This window comes from Pan troglodytes, chromosome 1 (genome assembly GCF_028858775.2).
Source record: "Pan troglodytes isolate AG18354 chromosome 1, NHGRI_mPanTro3-v2.0_pri, whole genome shotgun sequence".
NCBI lineage: Eukaryota > Metazoa > Chordata > Mammalia > Primates > Hominidae > Pan > Pan troglodytes.
The window spans coordinates 32,442,715-32,460,938 of NC_072398.2; the positions used below are offsets into that span (position 1 = coordinate 32,442,715).

The 18,224-nt window shown below is 37.4% G+C and overlaps 1 protein-coding gene across 46 annotated transcripts in view; it reads left to right on the plus strand.

The window, feature by feature from the left end:
• Positions 1–18,224, plus strand: part of ESRRG (estrogen related receptor gamma) — a 640,701-nt gene that overhangs the window by 478,014 nt on the left and 144,463 nt on the right. For all 46 annotated transcript variants that reach the window (XM_063791940.1, XM_063791925.1, XM_063791978.1 and 43 more), the window contains one exon: positions 10,464–10,580. In XM_063791940.1, the coding sequence (XP_063648010.1) occupies positions 10,464–10,580 (117 nt within the window). The remainder of the gene's footprint in view (positions 1–10,463; positions 10,581–18,224) is intronic.

The following is an 18,224-nucleotide window of genomic DNA, read 5'->3' on the forward strand; positions in this document are numbered from 1 at the left end:
AAGTCACCATAAAATGTACACATTGAAACTGTTTCCATCCAAAGATAGTGAATGCATTAGATGTAATTAGCATTGCTTTCTTTTCCAAGAATATTTTATTAACAAGGCTTTTGTTGTTGTTGCATGTTTTGAAAGAAAGATAAGCAGACTTGCATCAAGGTTGTTTAAAATTCACTGGTAGAAGAATGACATGTAAAAATTGATGTTGGATAGAGAGCACAGCAAATTTGGAGGTTATAGTCAGCTCAGACATCATATATTTCTTGTGGCAGTGGTCACCTTTAAGCTCTTTTATAAGGACATCTGTGACATGATCTGTGTACTACAAGAGCTTAAAAACTAAGAAGAAGAGACTGTACACATCATGTAGGATATGCATTTTACACTGTAAAAAACAGTTGCCTTTTACAAGAAGACATCATTATATCAGAACTAAAAACATTGAATTTCTTTAGTCCTTGGATGAGAGACATTTATATTCTCCATCATTTTCACCAATGTATTTTTATTATACACTTACCAGTCCTTTTTAAATGTATTCCGAACACACCCTCATGATTATGGATTACTTTTTTTTTCCCATCAGGAACAAGAACATTATTTTGGGATTGTTAAAATGCATTGTGTACAACCTGACACCTGTTGCTTTGGTGACATGCTCTGTTTGGTTTCTGTGGAATTAAACCAGCCACCAACCATACTGGTACAGAGACAAGTTGAGGGATTTCTTTTTGAGGTGTTGAGAGATTCCGTTCTCTAAAAGCAACCCTATCCTATCCCACAGCTGCCCTTACAGCATAAGTCTGACAACAGCAAAAGACAATGCCAAGATCCACCCTGAACCTATCACTCTCAGGCTCCTATGTCAGGCGTCAAAATTTCCTTTCTGACTGGCAACAATAGCAACAGCAACAGCTACACAAAGTGCTCTTTCAGAAGATGGAATGTTCATTTTTATTTCTATTCTAAACAACATTCAATTAATTACTTTTAAAAGATTAGAGTTAGGCAGCATGCCTCATATTTAAGAGCACAGACTTTGGATCCAGATTGCCTGGGTTCAAATCCTGGCTCTAGTGCTTGTTAGCTATATGATTCTGGGTATGTTACCTTATTCTCTCTCTGCCTTAAATCTCTAATCACAAAATGGTAGTTCATAATGTAAAGCATATCAAAGAGTATCTGTGAGTCTTAGTGTTTGTTATTCTCCTGTTCTTAGGTATTGATATCTAAGTATTTGTGGATGCATTTAAAGACCATTGAACTGGATGTTGGGATATCTCAGTTTTAGTCTCATTTCTGCAGTTAACTAGCCCATATTCTTATAAAGAGGGTGGAGCAATCATAGGTTCTAGTGATAATAGATAAGTCATTACATATTTACCCCTTTTATGGTCTTCTATATAAAACAAGGGGGCTGAAGCAACTGGAATTTAGAATCTCTTTGAAATCAAATATCCTATAAGTCTGTGTTGTTTTATGCCAAATAATATACTACTAGTGAATTGCTAACACTTTTATTCTAAATTTTTAATGAATAATTTGAAGCTAAACACTAAAATGGGGGAATGAATAACAGACTCACTAAAAATTAAGTTGACAAATGAATGTTTCCTATGGGTCATTGACTTGACCTGACACTCTCTTGGACACAGGGGATTCTGAAAGGAGTAAGACGCTGCCCTCAAAGAATATACAGTTGGGACAGGAAGGGGGCAATTCCACAGACACATATAATAAGGTGTGTTAAGTGCTAAGAGAGGGACTCACCTGAAAGGTAAGTACGGGATGAACTAGTTACATCCACAAAGACCCCTAACTCAGTCTTGGGAGCCCTGGGATCATCTCACTGAAGAAATGATAGAAGCAGCACATAGAGAGGAGCAATAGGAAAGGATGCTGCTTTCTAGGAACTTCAGGTAATGCCATGTGGGTTTCAGACAAGGGGGTGAGCTTGAGATGGGGTAGCAGTCGACCTGGGACTGTGGCAAGAGATAAGGCTGGGATAAGATTTTTGAAGAGCTTTGCAAATGTTTTGCCCTCTGTTCTAATCAGATCATACCCAGCGATAGGCACTGTGTGTGCTCCAAGGTAGAGACAGGAAGCGTTCATGAGATGTGGTTGATGCCTCACAAACTCACTTCTCAGACATTTTGGTACTTTTAAGAACAACTCTCTTCCTTTCCTTCTCAATATCTGTAAAACATAGCTAAATGCTCTGCCTAGAAGTGTTGCAAGGACAAAATCTTCTTTCAGTGTTTCTGAGTGAATGGCATATTCATTTTCACATCCTTGTATAAATCTGAGGAAGGTGGTTTTATTTTATAATATTTGCAAACTGGAGATTAAAGCCTTAGGATTCAAGGTAAATAACAATAAATGGGATCTTAAGACAGTTCTCTCCTTTTTCCTCAGAAAAGGGACCAAAACTGTATGTATATGATCTTAATATCTTCATTTCACATAATTCTTACAAAGTTATAAAGCAGATATGATTATTCCTCTTTTGTACTTTAGCAAACTGAGGGTAACAAAGGCAACTAGTTCAAGTTCACACAGCCAATAACATGGTAGAGCTGGAACTTGAACCTAGGTTTGCATTTTCTCTTCTTTTCTTTTCTTTTCTTTTCTTTTCTTTTCTTTTCTTTTCTTTTCTTTTCTTTATTTCTCTTCTCTTCTCTTCTCTTCTCTTCTCTTCTCTTCTCTTCTCTTCTCTTCTTTTCCTTTCTTTTTTGGAGACAGTCTTGCTTTCTCACCCAGGCTGGACTGCAGTGGCACGATTTCAGCTCACTCCAACCTCCGCCTTCTGGGTTCAAGTGATTCTCCTGCCTCAGCCTCCTGAGTAGCTGGGATTACAGGTGCGCACAACCATGCCTGGCTATTTTTTTTTTTTTTTTGTATTTTTAGTAGAGATGGGGTTTCGCCATGTTGGCCAGGCTGGTTTCGAACTCCTGACCTCAGGTGATCCACCTGCCTCGGCCTTCCAAAGTGCTGTGATTACAGCATGAGCCACAGTGCCTGGCCTCTTTCTTTTCTCCTCCCCTCCTATCACACATTCCTCCTCAGACATTTTTCTCAACTGTATGCAAAGTAATATGCTAAAGATGGACATAGAATGGACATACAAAAATTTTGTCCTAAAATGAACATGCACAATGCCTAGTGTTTAGTTGATGGTTGCAGAATTAAAGTGATAAAGGAATGCCCATGTTTACAAAGTTAGGGGAACCTGAGGGAAGATGTAGTTTTTTTTAAACTGGAAAAAAATCAAGGCTAAGTAATTTGTCCTCATTTTATAGCATTTTTAAAAGCTAAGCATTTTTCATTCAATACAGGGGAGGAATAGAATCTTACTGTTAGAAATTTTGCACAGGGAGGTGGCCAGTACTGGCACAGACTGCAGCCTTGGTGACTCTCCCAAACACACGACACTGTAGGATGAAACCAGACTGTGTGATCTCCAGTCACTAGACATTGCTGAGGGTTTAAAAGCCTGCCTGCTTGTGAATGTCCTTCCAGTCTTTTTTCCTTAAGGGCAAAGCATCATCCATTCCTATTTGGAAGTGAAGCTTGAGTTTCACCTTGAAAATGCAGCAATTTGCACCGCTATGCTGTATGCCTCTTATATACTACATTTATGATTGTCAGAATTTAATCCTATAGAATGCTAAAGAACCAACCTGCAAAAGGTCTTGTCTATACCCTCCTCTCCCCCACCTCATTTTTTATGGGGTAGAGAGACAGTGCAGAGGCAAAGAGCATGAGACTTGTGCACACTCCTGTGTATGAAATTGCTTTGATAAGAGCCAGCTCTAACTATTAACCTGATGTGATGCTCCTCTCCTCCCACTTCAGTATGCCACAACCTCACCTGGCAGGTGGTCTGGGGTCCCATTAGTAGAGTGATAGTACCCATTCCTTATAGTATTTTTGGAAATCCTCTTTTAGAGCCTGAGACAGAGTCTCACAATAGCTTCAGTGATGGCAAATCATTGACCTTTAAGGGTAGACTTAAAATTTAGTAATGAACAAAAATCATCTGGCTTCATGTCAAAATGCAAAGGGCAATACGTTTGGGTGAAAATGAGGTATAATATAGGGCCTCCCAAGCCCTGTTTATACCTTGTAAAGTGGCTCTGGTGGCAGTTCTAAAGGAAGCACCAAAAAGTATTTGGTGGAATCCCTTGAGAACAGATGTAGTGTTCCTACACAACTTGTTTAAAGTCGAACTGTGGACGCCTTCTTTGAAAAACAAATAACTCCCTTAACTTACATGTGCATTGATGTAATTATGACTTTTTAAAAGTTACAGATATAGAATAAATTACTATTCCATAATATGAATCTCAGCCATAGATAGTATTATTTTCTCTTTCAGGTGGAAATGAGCACAGAATAGCTAGAAACGAAGCATTGAAAATAAGAAAGAAAAACAAAGAAAAAAAGGAAAGTTTGATCGCTGTAAAAATGGAAAAACCTTTGCCACTATACAATAAAGACAGAGTTTTCTTTCTTTCTTTCTTGTTTATGTTTTAGGGCCTTTAAAACAAAAATACTACAGATTATTGCCTGCATGATTCCAATGCTCTGTAATTGTGTACTGAGGCAAATCCCATTATTTTTAAATCACTTAATGTTGAAAAGCAACTGGATAAACCCCACTTGGAGTGCCCTGTGGGTCATTGCAAGCTATTTGGTTCTGTTAATAAAATTAAAACAATTGGGAGAAATATACAGATGCCTTCAAATTGGCTTTACAATTATGATGTCTGTAGGTATGAAAAAGAAGACAAGTCTTAGGAACTACATAAATCCAAATGCATCATTACCATGTGGGAGTGATGTGATTCAGGAATAAAGATTTGACATATATTTTTATTTTGAGATGCCATGCTAATTTACATCATTCAGCCCTTTCACTGCCAAACTGTAAAAGTCCATTAAGTGACTGAAAGGAATATACAAATTATCCACTGGCACTCCAGGCTGGAGTTTTACATACACCCTGTTATTCTATCCGCCAGCTAGCTGCAAGATTCTATTAAGCAGTAAGTGAGAAAATTATATTGCCTGCAAACTAATTGCACAAAAGACTCTGAAATAAGTAATCAGAGCCCGGGACTTTCTGAAAAGCCGCCAGGAGATATTATAAATTGCTCTATCTTTCTTGTCAGCCTGGTTTAAAAACCGAGAGCTTCCATGTTGATTTGGTTCCCTCTGCAGCAGAGCACACTTCCCTAGCTATTGACAAAACTGGGAAAATTCCAGTCGTGTCATCAGTAGCTGCCCAATTCAGTCCCTGGTGCCATCTAACAAATGTGTCCCAGAAAATAGCAAGCTATAATCCAAGAAAACTCCGTGTCTGAAATGAAAATCCTATGCTGTGAACAATAACTTCTGCATCCTCCTGAGTGAATATCCAGTGTTCACATTCCAGGTGCCCATAGTTGCTATTGGAAATATTTTCGTCTAGTTTCCACTTTTAGAGAATGGAAGGAAAACAAGTGCCCCATAGAGATCATATGGTCTACTGGGAGTCATGTCTTTGAACCATTACCAAAATAGATGTAACATTGTTACCCAGGTGCTTGGGGCAGCACATTTTTAGGATAAAATGCTTTCTTTATTGAATAGAAAAAGCACCAGGGAAGGTTTTTCAAGGGTACAATCTCTGTAGACTCTAACATGGATCAAAGTCTTTGTTGGGTGGGTGATCATAGCCTACAACAATGAACTAAGTAACTCAATGGGAGGGCCTGGAAATTAGAGAGGTTTTCCTCCAGCAAATAAAGCAAATAAGTTATTTAGAATGATGTTGACTTGTTTTTCAAGATATAAACCAGAGTCACTTAGTGAAATCAAGGTTATTATCCGTATGTGTCAAGGCAACTTTATTGAAAGAAAATATTTGTGAAAGAGACCCCGTTTATCAGAAGCAATTTCTATACACTTCAGCTGAAACTATATCATTTGTGAAGATGCTAGGACCACTGATTTCCATCCATTCATGGTGAAATTTTTACACGTATGTTGTATTTGCTGTCGCTCTGGGAAGAGTCCTTTACCCCAATGTAGTCATTTCTTTACTTTTCATGGCATAGTTCAAGCATTTGCTCCTATTTGGAGAATTTGCTGATCTTCCTAAGCATAATCCCTGAGTTTGTGGGAATGTATGTACTTGCCAGTACGCCAGTACTGCATCCTGAACCATGACACCACCCACTAAAATGTATTGTGTATTTACACGTCTTGTCTCCTCTCGGTGGACTCCTTAATATCAGGAACCACCTCTCTCTAATCCAAACCAGCCGTAATACAAAACTCCTGGCTGATTGATTAGCACTGAGGATTCAACAAGGAATAAGACAGAGGTTCTACTTTAAGACTTCATTCTAACACACTAGGAAAACCTCCCCTGCTTTTACATTTCTCCTTATCATTGAAGAATTACAGAATGTAATGGATAGAAAGGAGACCAGAGTCCTTTAAATGTGATCTAAAACTCTCATATCATTATTTGACAGATTCCCTTCTGCCTTTTTAAGAGATTTAAAATCTTTACGTAATTATTCCTAGATGAGTCATTCATAGATTTAGCTGCTATTATTGAATCAATCCTAAATATTTTCTCCAATGTAGCTCCAATTATAAAGTAAGATAAAAATTATGTAACTCATTTAGCACCATCTATCTGTATTATTTTGTTTTCCTTTTATTCTTATCCTATTCATATCAGTATGGATTTTTATTTCCTGTATATATAATTTCCTTTATGATTTCCTCTTTTATTCACACTTTACTCCTCAGAAGCTTTTGTATTTTTTTCATAATCTTTCCCCTTTTGCCACACTTTTTTTCCATTTTTGTCAAAGCTACTGTTGACGATTTCAAAAAATTAACTAGACTTTTTTTTTTTTTTTTTTTGAAACAGAGTTTCGCTCTTATTGCCCAGGCTGGAGTGCAATGGCACGATCTCGGCTCACAGCAGCCTCCTTCTCCTGGGTTCAAGCAATTCTCCTGCCTCAGCCTCTCACGCAGCTAGGATTACAGGCATGCACCACCACACCTGGCTAATTTTATATTTTTAGTAGAGATGGGGTTTCACCATGTTGGTCAGGCTTGTCTTGAGCTTCTGACCTCAAGCGATTCACCCTCCTCGGCCTCCCAAAGTGCTGGATTACAGGTGTGAGCCATCGCTCCTGGCTTTTTCTTCTATTTTTTAAATTATTTGTGGAATGATTTTCCTACTGTTTTTAACATTGCTTCCTAATGGGACATGCAGCTCACTTGATCCTGTGACACTGCATTATAACACCATAATTAATGTTCATAATAATGACCCTGAGATAAGAAAATTCTAAGTTATTATAAGTATATTCTTTTACTTATATATTACTTTTTGGTGGATTTTTTTTTTTTTTGGAGGGTGGGGATGAAGTCTTGCTCTGTTGCCCAGGCTGGAGTGCAGTGGCATGATCTTGGCTCACTGAAACCTCCGCCTTCTGGGTTCAAGCAATTCTCCCACCTCGACCTTCCAAGAGGCTGGGACTAAAGGTTCATACCACTATGCCTGGCTTATTTTTCTATTTTTTTTTTTTTTTTGGTAGAGATAGGGTTTTGCCATGTTAGCCAAGCTGGTCTTGAACTCCTGACCTCAAATGATTCACCTGCCTCGGCCTCCCAAAGTGTTGGAATTACAGGCGTGAGCCACTGCACCTGGCTTGGATGGTTTTTATACTGCATTAGAAATGTCCATTGTCCTCTAGTGTCTTACCATCCAATGGGTAATATGTGTATGAAAGGTATAACAAAATATTATCTGTCTGGATGTGATGAGAGTACCTGAAAAAATATGAAAACCAAGAAATCATTTTCTGCTGGGATAGTCAGAGAAGTTTTCGTGAAAGATTGGGATGGAGTTGGAGTTGAACAAGGAGGCTTGGAAATAATTTTAAGAAGAAAAAGTGGCAAAGATAGATAATTCTCAGAGGAAAGTCTGAAGGACACTTAGCAAAAACTGAATAAATCAAATTGGCTGCCTCAAAAAGTTCATGTCAGGTAATAATAGCAATTTTGCTGGAAAATAAATGAAAGGCTGGGAGAAGACCCTGTTCGTAAGCCTTATAGTTTATATTTCATTCAGGAAGGCAAATAATTCTATTGATTTTTTAAAATCAGCATAATGACGTGATCAAAGCAGTCCTAGGGAAAGGAAGATGACAGCGGTATGCCACATGGATTAGAGTGGGTCAGGACGGAGGCAAAAAGCCCAGGAAGGGGATAACTGCCATAGTCCAGGTGTGAGCTCACACATGCCTGATGTGCATTCTTGTCAGAAGTTTGTTGATGTGAAGGATGGGGATACAGTTTTCAAAGAGGAAGTGGAACAGGTTTTAAAAGAATGATGATTATGTTTGTGGCAGTGGATCATCCTGGTAGAAGTTTTTAGCACTGGGTTAAAGGTGCGTAGGACTAGCACTCATGCCTTGATAAGGGAAGTGATGAAAGTGTTACTTCATACTGACTTTTCAGGCAGAAAAAAGGAAAAGAATGCTGTTTGGCAAACTTTTTTTTTTCTTTCTTTCTGATCCTTTTAAGCAGTCACTGTTCAGTCCTTCCTAAGACAGCAAAGGCCTGTTTCTTTTTAAGTAAGTATAGGGGGAGCCGAACAGGGTGGAAGGATCTAGTAGTAGAATACTAATTAACCCTTAGAAAATTACTAGCAACACTCTTTTGATGCAAAATAAATATTCAGAGATGGTTGAAGAAACTCTGCAGTGAAGAGTGGTTCATCTAAAGTTCAGATTATAAATCCTTTTATTCTTAGCTGTGACCCGGCCACTCTGGTTTCTTTGACTTATCCTTGGTTTTCTAAGAGTATAGCATCAGTAATATCTCCAAGGAAGGTGATGGTATATACTTCTGTTGATGCAATGAATATTACTCTTATTATTTAACCTCCTGTTAAAAAGTAGTTGCTTTTATTATTATAAATGCCCTGAATTAGAATGCTAATTTAGGCAATTCTGATAGGCTATCTCAAACTATAATGTGTTTTTTTCAAGTCATGCATACTTAACCAGTTTTCAGTAGTTAGAAGTGGTTAGGTATTACTTCTTGTTGAATTAGCAGTTGCTGAGTAGTTGAGTCTTTGTACTACCCTGCAATCCACTAATGTGATATTTAATGAGGAGACGTCAGTCTGAAGAAAGGTAGTCAATATAAATCAGTGTTTACAAAGTGTGATTAACTCTGAAATATTTCATCAATGCTGTGTTCCCAGGCAGACTCTATGCTAATTACTAGAATCTGCTCATGTTTCAGGGGACTTGGACGGACCCTGAGTATTGCAAACACGGAGCAGCAAAATTGCAATTATGCTCGGACCGTCTCTGATGACAATTTATGCATTTGGTGTGATGACCTCCCCCTTCCCAAGAGGGCAATAAACGGAATGCATTTTCATTAAGATACTAATGCACTTAATCACAAGGGGAAAGGGTTAGGAAGTAACGAAAGACCTTCAAGCACTATGTGACAGAGCTGATTGGGGAGAAAAGCTTTATTTTAAAGGCAGCTTCTTTACAAAGCTGTAGGCAACCCCAGAGCACATCCCACACACTGCCATTGGTACTAATTGAAAAAAAAAATTTAGTTTGGATCTTCTTCTGGTTTCTTAGTTGCCATTTTAAATATGTAGGTACTACCATAAATGATACAAAGTCTAATCTTAAAAATATATAATTTCATAGCAGTTTATTCTTTGTTCTAACATCAGGGAACTTCAGTGTTTGGAATTAATTATGCAAATTATGTAACACACATCATGATGAGGATGATAATGATGATGACCATCATCTTCATTATCATCACCATGATCAGTAAGCATTTACCAAGCACAGAATTGTGTTGTAAGGCTCTGGTAAGTGCTAAAGCAACAACTATGTAATTTCTGTCCCTACCCTCTAGGAGCTTACTATAACATGCCATATTTGTTTACATATCATTTTCCACAGTGAAGTTTATACTGTTCAGTGTCAGAAAGACAATAAGCCTGATGCACCAAAGTATTAGGAACCAGAATAAATCCAGGATTGACAATCCAAGAATCTGGTTTTGATATTTGTGTTTTCATGAACATAATCTATTTTGAAATTCTTTTGGATCATAAGACTCTGGAAGACTCTTACTTTGCATGGGTGGACTCAGCATAATGTTTTGAAGGCTAATTTTAAACTTCATCTTTTGAAGCATTTCACCATGTTTGTTCTCCTTGCCCCACGTATCTTTTGTGATTATAGCAGAGCATCCAGCTTGATGATATTTATGACATTTCTCTTGAGTCTCATGTGACATTTTTGGGGGTGGGAGAGTAAGAATAATAGAGTTGACATTGCCTTTGGGAAGCTAATGTTTCCTGGATCTTGCAAATATGACAACTTTTCTTCAAACTTGTGTTTTAGGCAATATAGAATACAGCTGCCCTGCCACGAATGAATGTGAAATCACAAAGCGCAGACGTAAATCCTGCCAGGCTTGCCGCTTCATGAAGTGTTTAAAAGTGGGCATGCTGAAAGAAGGTAAGGCTCTTTGCTAGTGCCCCTGAGGTTTTGATTTTGCTGTGGGGATGGGAGGCAAAAAATTCCACCAGTTTTAGAGAAACCAGAAAAAGATGAGGTAACAGTAAGTACCCTGACTCTGATGGCAGAATACTCCTTTATACCTGGACTTTCTGATAACTTATGGCTAACCACTTCACATTGACAGGAAGGGACAAGGTAGGAGGATCTGATGTACAGCGAAACACACCAGGTATGCTTGACCGTAGTGCTTTTATCTTCTTTACAATTTGCAGAAAGCAAAGGATGAAGACAAACCAAGAGGCTACTGTCATTGAAGTTTTGGTTTTATTCTCATTACTAGGTTTGCAGAGAGATTTTTTTTTTTAATTAATCTTGGGTTTAAAGCACTCTTTATTCTTTCCCAACCTTATCTTTTAGACTGTATTTTCTATTACAAAGAATTTAAAATATGATATTAAAATTGCTTTCTCTTTGCTTTCAGTTGGGGATAACAACAACAAACATAAAATAGCAACAATGACATGTGTTCTGTGCTAAACAAATTGCTTAAGCTCACACAGTTTATAATTGGAGCCAGGAACTGAACCTATTGATTCTAGATGCCACTCAACTATTCCACACAGGTCAAAAGTCCTGAAATATTTGTATATTTCATCATTTCTAGTGAAACTCACATGTTAGCTTGGAGATGGATAAAAAGTTTTCTTTACTTCGTGAGGCCTGTGATTCAGTTTTTGTTCTTTAATGCATTGCTATACTTGTGTGTGTGTTTGTAAATGTGAATTTTACATACTGCATTTAGAATTTTCTGTTTCCCTTTCTTCAGAAAATTCACCAGAGTTTGAAATAAACACAGTGTTATAAAGTAACACAATGAAAAGGTGGTAATTAATGTTTGACAGGAAATTAGATTCATTAAATATTTAAATGTATAACTTCTGTTGCATCATAGAACTATGCTTTGTTTCTGGGGCTTGTCCTATTATTATATTTTGTTCTTACTGGAGAGCCCCTATTTTTTAACTTTTAAATCCAAATAGGCTCACATATTAATTCACCAAGAGTGAACCAGAATGTCAATGAGTGTTTGCCATCACGCGGTGTCATGATTTTTCCTGGTTTGTTCTTCTTTCAAGATTTTTACTGTGAACAATATTATAGGAAGATGAGTGGATCAGATTATGTTTGGATATATGGAATTCACATTGTATTTCTCTGACTTGCACTTATCAAATAGGAACAAAGAAGACACTCTCAAATTCTTCTAGTCTTCAACTTTGCTCTTCCCTTGAGAAAGAGCTATACACAAAGAAGTGTATAATGTTATAATAAAGTTTTATAAAAAGATGACCAAGATACATTACTAAGTAAATATATATATAAGAACAAGTTTTTTAATAGTATGATTCATTATATTTGTATGTGTGTGTATGTATGAGTGTGTGTGTGTGTGTACGTATATATATATGTGTGTATAGAGAGAGATGGAAAGGAGAATGGACGGCAGACATCATACACAGTGATGGATATACATGTGTATACATGGAGAAGTGGAAGGAAGGAAGGATACCTAAAGATTGGTGACAGTGTCACATTGGTGAATGAAAATGAGGATGGGGGTACTTTTTATGGTATAGCCTTTGGCCCTTTTAGGATTTTTCAGAGTTAACATGTTTTACGTTTGTAATCCTTTTGCTGAATATGTACTAAGGTCTTCCCATGTTCCAGGCACTATTCCAGGCTCCAGTGATACAACAGTGAACAAGACAGATAAGGTGGTTCTTGCTAAAGAAAACTTATGTGAAATTGCCAGAAGGACAATTTTGATAAAGGAAAACATATAATTAAGACAACAACAACCCAACCCACATGACAGAGTTTTTCTTTCAGTTAGGATGATGGTGGTAGCTTACGTTTGTGAAGTGGAGCTCTTTATCTTAGCCATTGCCTTAACCCCTATAGCAGAGTAACAAACAAAACATATTTCTGAAAGTTAATGATCAGTGATTGACAGTCAATTTCTGGCCTTAATTATATTTATGTTGCCACTTAGTTTCATCGTAGAGACTCAAACTAAACTTATGCTCATTCAAAGAGAATTAAGAGTGATTTCAAGTCCTTGAAAGTTGAGGAATCATTATTTTTCAAAAGCAAATCCATTTTTTAAAAAGTTCTAAAATTAATACAACAATGAACACTTGTATTGATGTGGTATTGATCTATATTTAGGTTTTATTTTGAAAAACTGAATTAATGGAGACACCTCCAATTTTAGGAATATATAATTTTTTATTAACTTGATTTACTGCTATGATTTACATACCATTTGCTTTTCCAGGTTTAAAGAAGATATTTTTCCTTAAATATTTTTTCCATTGTGATTTCTAGCAGGAACAATCCTGAAGGGTGGTAAGAGTGAATGAAGAGGTGTGAACTGTGTTTAATTAAACATTGTTGGTGAAAGTGAATGGGACAGTGCTTATCTATAATTCACACCTCTTCAGTTGCTGTTATCAAGCAAGTATCTGTTTTCTAGGGAATTGCTGCTGTTGCTGATATACTCAAATAATAATTTATTTTCCTTTACTTCTTAATGCCCACTTCGATGGCAAAACATCAGTTTTTTAACCACCTCCCCCCACCTCCCACAACCACCAAATCGAAAGGATGGGATGGTTATGAGTAAATGTGGAATATTCTTTTTCTATTATACTTAAAAAATGCGGTGAAATATTGCATTGTACCCTGCATCTAAATGCACAATTATCTTTGGCCATCTCCTTGGCTCAAGAGTTGCTTTCTAAGCCTGGAGAGAATGATACTGTCTGAAATGTATCTTTATGGATGGAGAGGGATTTCAGTCCCATGAAGTATGTCAGAGAACATGATGTAGTAAATCTATTCAAATGTAAACCTGTTCAATTCAATTACCAGTCTGTAATAAAATTTGCTGCTACAACCCCCGTGTTGACCACAGCAGTCCATACAGGCTGATGGCACAGCAGGTCTGGAAATTGACAGACAAAATCTATTTAAACAAAAAACAACATTAGTTCTAGAATCTGAAATGAAATCAGATTTCAACAGCTTCGATGGGAACTTTCTCTCCTTTAACAGGTATTTTTATTCAACTGGCCAAATCCATTGTAGATAAAGTGTTGCCTGAAGGAAATGAGGTTTTCATTAAAAGGGTAGTTGATAGAAAAATGAGAATTACACTGTTTTAAAAATAATAATCGTTAGCTTTATTGACTGGCATTAATTATGGCATCTCACTTTGAGAAGATATCTGAGCGTTGGTGGGAGTGTGAAGGAGAAAGCAATGGTTTAGTAGGTAAACAATTCCAGTTTCATCACATTGTACATAATTAAAATTCTTATAAGATATGCTTCCTCATTAGCAAGCAATGGAATTATACTTGAATACACTACATTTGATTTTAATGTTAGAATTTTTCAAAAAAATTGTATCAGTTGAAGAAAAGGAAAATGTGTTGTCTTAGAGAAAGCAACAAAATGCTACACTACAACAAAACTTTGAGAAGTACCGTAAAACAAGTGATAATTTGTTGAAATCCAAGTGGTGGCACCATTCAGCATCCTGAAAAAATCCTCTTTGTCTTTCTCTCTGCTCTACTTAGCTGGTAAGTGTCACAAATGATGGGCCAGCATTATTTTTTTGTCATTATACCATACTGTATGTCAGAGAAAGCCCATCTGTTACATGATATCTGGTCTCAACATTCCCTTTTCATTTTTTTCAGGTATTGCTTATTTGAAGGAAAATAACAAGAACTAATCAAGGTGCACCTATAAATCTGGTCAAGATTTATTTTTATTTTGATCTCTCTCCTTGGTTATTTAAAGGCTGTTGCAGGACAGACTAGCTCAGTTTGCTCACTGTCAGTAGCAAACAGAGACATTTTATGAAAGCAATAATCATTTCATTTAGGTATAGAATTCACTGATCAAAGGATTAAAGTGTGTCTTGATGTTTATTGGCATGATGGCTTTCACCTTGGCAACTCAAATATTTTTCTTTTACGTTTGCAGGTGAGCAAAAGACTCACATTCACGCACATTATATTCTTTAGCCAGGCCAGCCTGCATGCCAAAGTGTAGGTGAAACGAGGCAACTTAGAGGACCAGTTTTGTTATTTCATGCCAAAAAAGTGTGCTTTTTCCTTTGCCTTAAAAAAATGCTACTTAACTTTTCTAATCTCCTATTTTGTCATCTGTAAAATGATGGCACCAATAATAGTATTTGCAAACAACATGTTATAAATAGCCAATGAGATACTGCAGGTTGAGAGCTTAGCATACCATGTGGCCTAGTGTAAGGAAGAGGTCAACATTAGCTACTGTGGCCAGAGACAGTAAGGGTCAAGCTTCAGGGCCAGGTGGCTTGTAGATTCAAGCCCTGGTTCTACCACCTCTGAGACTTGGAGCAAGTTAAAGAACTTCTCTAAGACTAACTCGCTTTAGCCTATTTATTTATAACTATGAGACTGAAGGTGGAACTTAGTTTGTGAGGTTTTTGTGAAGACCAAGAGATTTAATGTAGATACAGGGTCTAGTACATGCTTAGCAGGAGACACTATGAGCTTGACTTGCTAGACCAACCCAAGGTCATGTAATTTGTTATCCTTTGGCAATGTCAATGGCCTTAGGGGTGCTTTCTAAACTTTTTATAGAAGCACATCAATAAGTGAAAATTTGCTCAGAAATTTCATGAGGAAATTTAGTCTTTAATATCTGACCTTAGGTCAAATGAAGAGAGACAACAGTATAAAAAGGAAAAAAAGGGGCTTTAACCCAAGCAGAGGTTTTCACTAACAATATTCGAGGTGAAGAAAGCTTTAAAATTACTGGTTTAGCTTCAGAAAGGAGAACTTACTCCTTTGTCTTGAAAGGAAAAGGAAGAGGAGGAAGAAGAGAAAGCAGAGAGGGAGGAGAAAGCTAATGTCCCACCAAAGAAAATGGACAAGTGGCACACATTTTAAAATGAGCAAGGAGAATTGTAAGAATCCTGTTAACTTCATAAGTAAATTTTTGTGGGCATTTTTTTTTTTTTTTTTTTTTTTTGAGAAGGGGTCTGGCTCTGTCCCCTAGGCTAGAGTGCAGTGGCATGATCTTGGCTCACTGCAGCCTTGACCTCTGGAGCTCAAGTGATTCTCTTGTCTCAGCTTCCTGAGTAGCTGGGACTACAGGCACATGCCACCATGCTACTTTTATTTTAATTTTTTCCGTAGAAATGGCATCTCACTATGTTACTCAGGCTGTTCTCAAACACCTGGCCTCAGGTGATCCTCCAGTTTCGGCCTCCCAAAGGACTAGGATTACAGGCATGAACCCCTGTGTCTGGGCCTACGCTTTAGTTTTTAATTTTGATTTCTCGACTACCTAATACTGTGATGTGATTTGGAGCAAGTCCATTCATCTCTAAGAGTCTCCATTCCTGTATCTTCAGGGGACCAGTTAGACTATATTCTTTCTTAACCCTTCAAATCTGAAATTATATATATTTTATTAAAAATGATATAATGCCTATAGAAACATTATTCCAATATATGACACCAAGAGACTTATAATTACAATGATGATGATGATGATGATGACTATATCAATGAAGTTGGAACTACCATAGGAGCTCTGGTTTGATAGCTATGGATAATGAGACGTTCTATTTGTGAATTTTGTCTTAACTGAAAATTCTTCTGATGCTTTTCATCTTCCTAGGGGAGCAAGAAATATGTTATTTTTTTCAAAGTTAACAGACGTGAGAGTTGAAGGCACAGTAGAGCAATTAATAGGTATTTAAATAAGTAGGAACTGAAGTATTGATTGTGTATTTTTGCCTGTGTGTGAAAAACTTTTGCTCTTTATTTCCTCACATTTCCTTCCAGCTCTTGTCAATATATTGAAGTGCAGTCAGTATGGTTTTATTTCTGTGGGCATCTGAAATCTCCACACAGATTGCTGTGATTGCTACCAGTCAGATTTTATTTGAAGTTTGTTACTTTTTAAATAAAAATATTGACAGCAGTAGGAAAGGAGAAGAGCAGGCTATATAATTTTAAATGGCTTCTAAATATTTCCTCTGGAGGAAACAATAAGTTATTAAAACAAGCAAAACAAATCATATAGTTATGTGTTTTATTGATACCCATTTTTGATTTTCATACTTGATTTGATCTCTTTAAAGTATCTTTCAGCCAGGCACAGTGGCTCATGCCAGTAATCCCAGCACTTTGGGAGGCCGAGGTGGGAGGGTTGCTTGAGTACAGGAGTTTGAGACCAGCCTGGGCAACGTGATGAAACCCTCATTTCTACCAAAAAAATAAAAAGTAAAAAATTAACAAGGTGTGGTGGCGCACACCTATAGTCTCAGCTACTCCAGAGGCTGAGGTGGGAGGATGGCTTGAGCTTGGGAAGAGGAAGTTGCAATGAGTGGAGATCGTGCCACTGCACTCCAGCCTGGGTGACAGAGTGAGATTCTGTCTCAGAAAAAAAAAAAAAGAAAGAAAGAAACATAAAGTATCTTTTAATTACAGAGGTGCTCAGTGTTGTGTATGAATATTTTCTCCACTTTGTAGAAGTCTAGAAAATACACACAGTATGAAGATTCCAGGTAGGCAGTGCAAACAATGTAGTAGAATTGTGAGTGCCCATGTTCCAGATGAAGTAAAAGCAGAGGTTGAGAATTGGCATTTGCAATAAGTCACCATTTGTGGTGAGACAATACATGGTATTAAGATTTAATTATCATGTTAAGACCCCACCCAGTATAGAAAAGTGGGACCCTGGGTGTCAGATTCTCATTAGTCGGATAAGGAACCCAAGGTCAGAGAGTTTTAGTGACTTGCCCACGGCCCCACTGCAGATAAAGTGGAAATGGGATTAAAAGCCAAGTATGTCATATGCCTAGGACCTTCCTGTATCTATGCCAAGCTGTGTGGCAACCTTGGCCAAATAAGAGGTCTTTCCTGCCCCATGCTTGGGTTGATTGCCTGCATCTGTTGGTAGGCCAAGAGTGACCTGAACTACTTATTTGGTGGGTGGACAAAATGGGAAAAAGTCCTGGAAATCCCGATAAGCAGCAGAGTTTATGAGTCTAACAAGGGGTTTTGAGCTTAAGGTATATAAATAAATGACATAATTTAGGAGGTGACTTTTCCTTAGGATTCTGTTCTGAGGGAACCAGGCTTCTTACCTAAAGTTTGATGGGACTGCTGAAGTCAGAGATAATGATGGTGATTTGTCCAGGAAAAGTCTTTATGGGATAACTGAGCAGGCTAGAGTATTGGACTGATTGTGAGTTAGAGAAGGCAATGTACATCAGGAGTCATGAAGGTCAAATGGTAAGGTTGAGGACACTGTATCTCAAAAGGGTCATGCCATTTTTGCCCAGCTTAAATCCTTTAGCTTGACAAATTATTTTAAATCCATCCAGAATTGCCAGTCTCTATGAAATTAAAGGTCTTCATCTTTTTCTCTGCCTCATAGATTAACAGTGCTGACCTAACGTTTAGGAAATCCTTGGGTGGAAGAAATGGTAGGAGTATGGAGATCCTCTTCTTTTACATTAGGGAATTGGTTGTCCAGATGTTCTGTTTATTCTGAGTGATCTCAACACAGTCC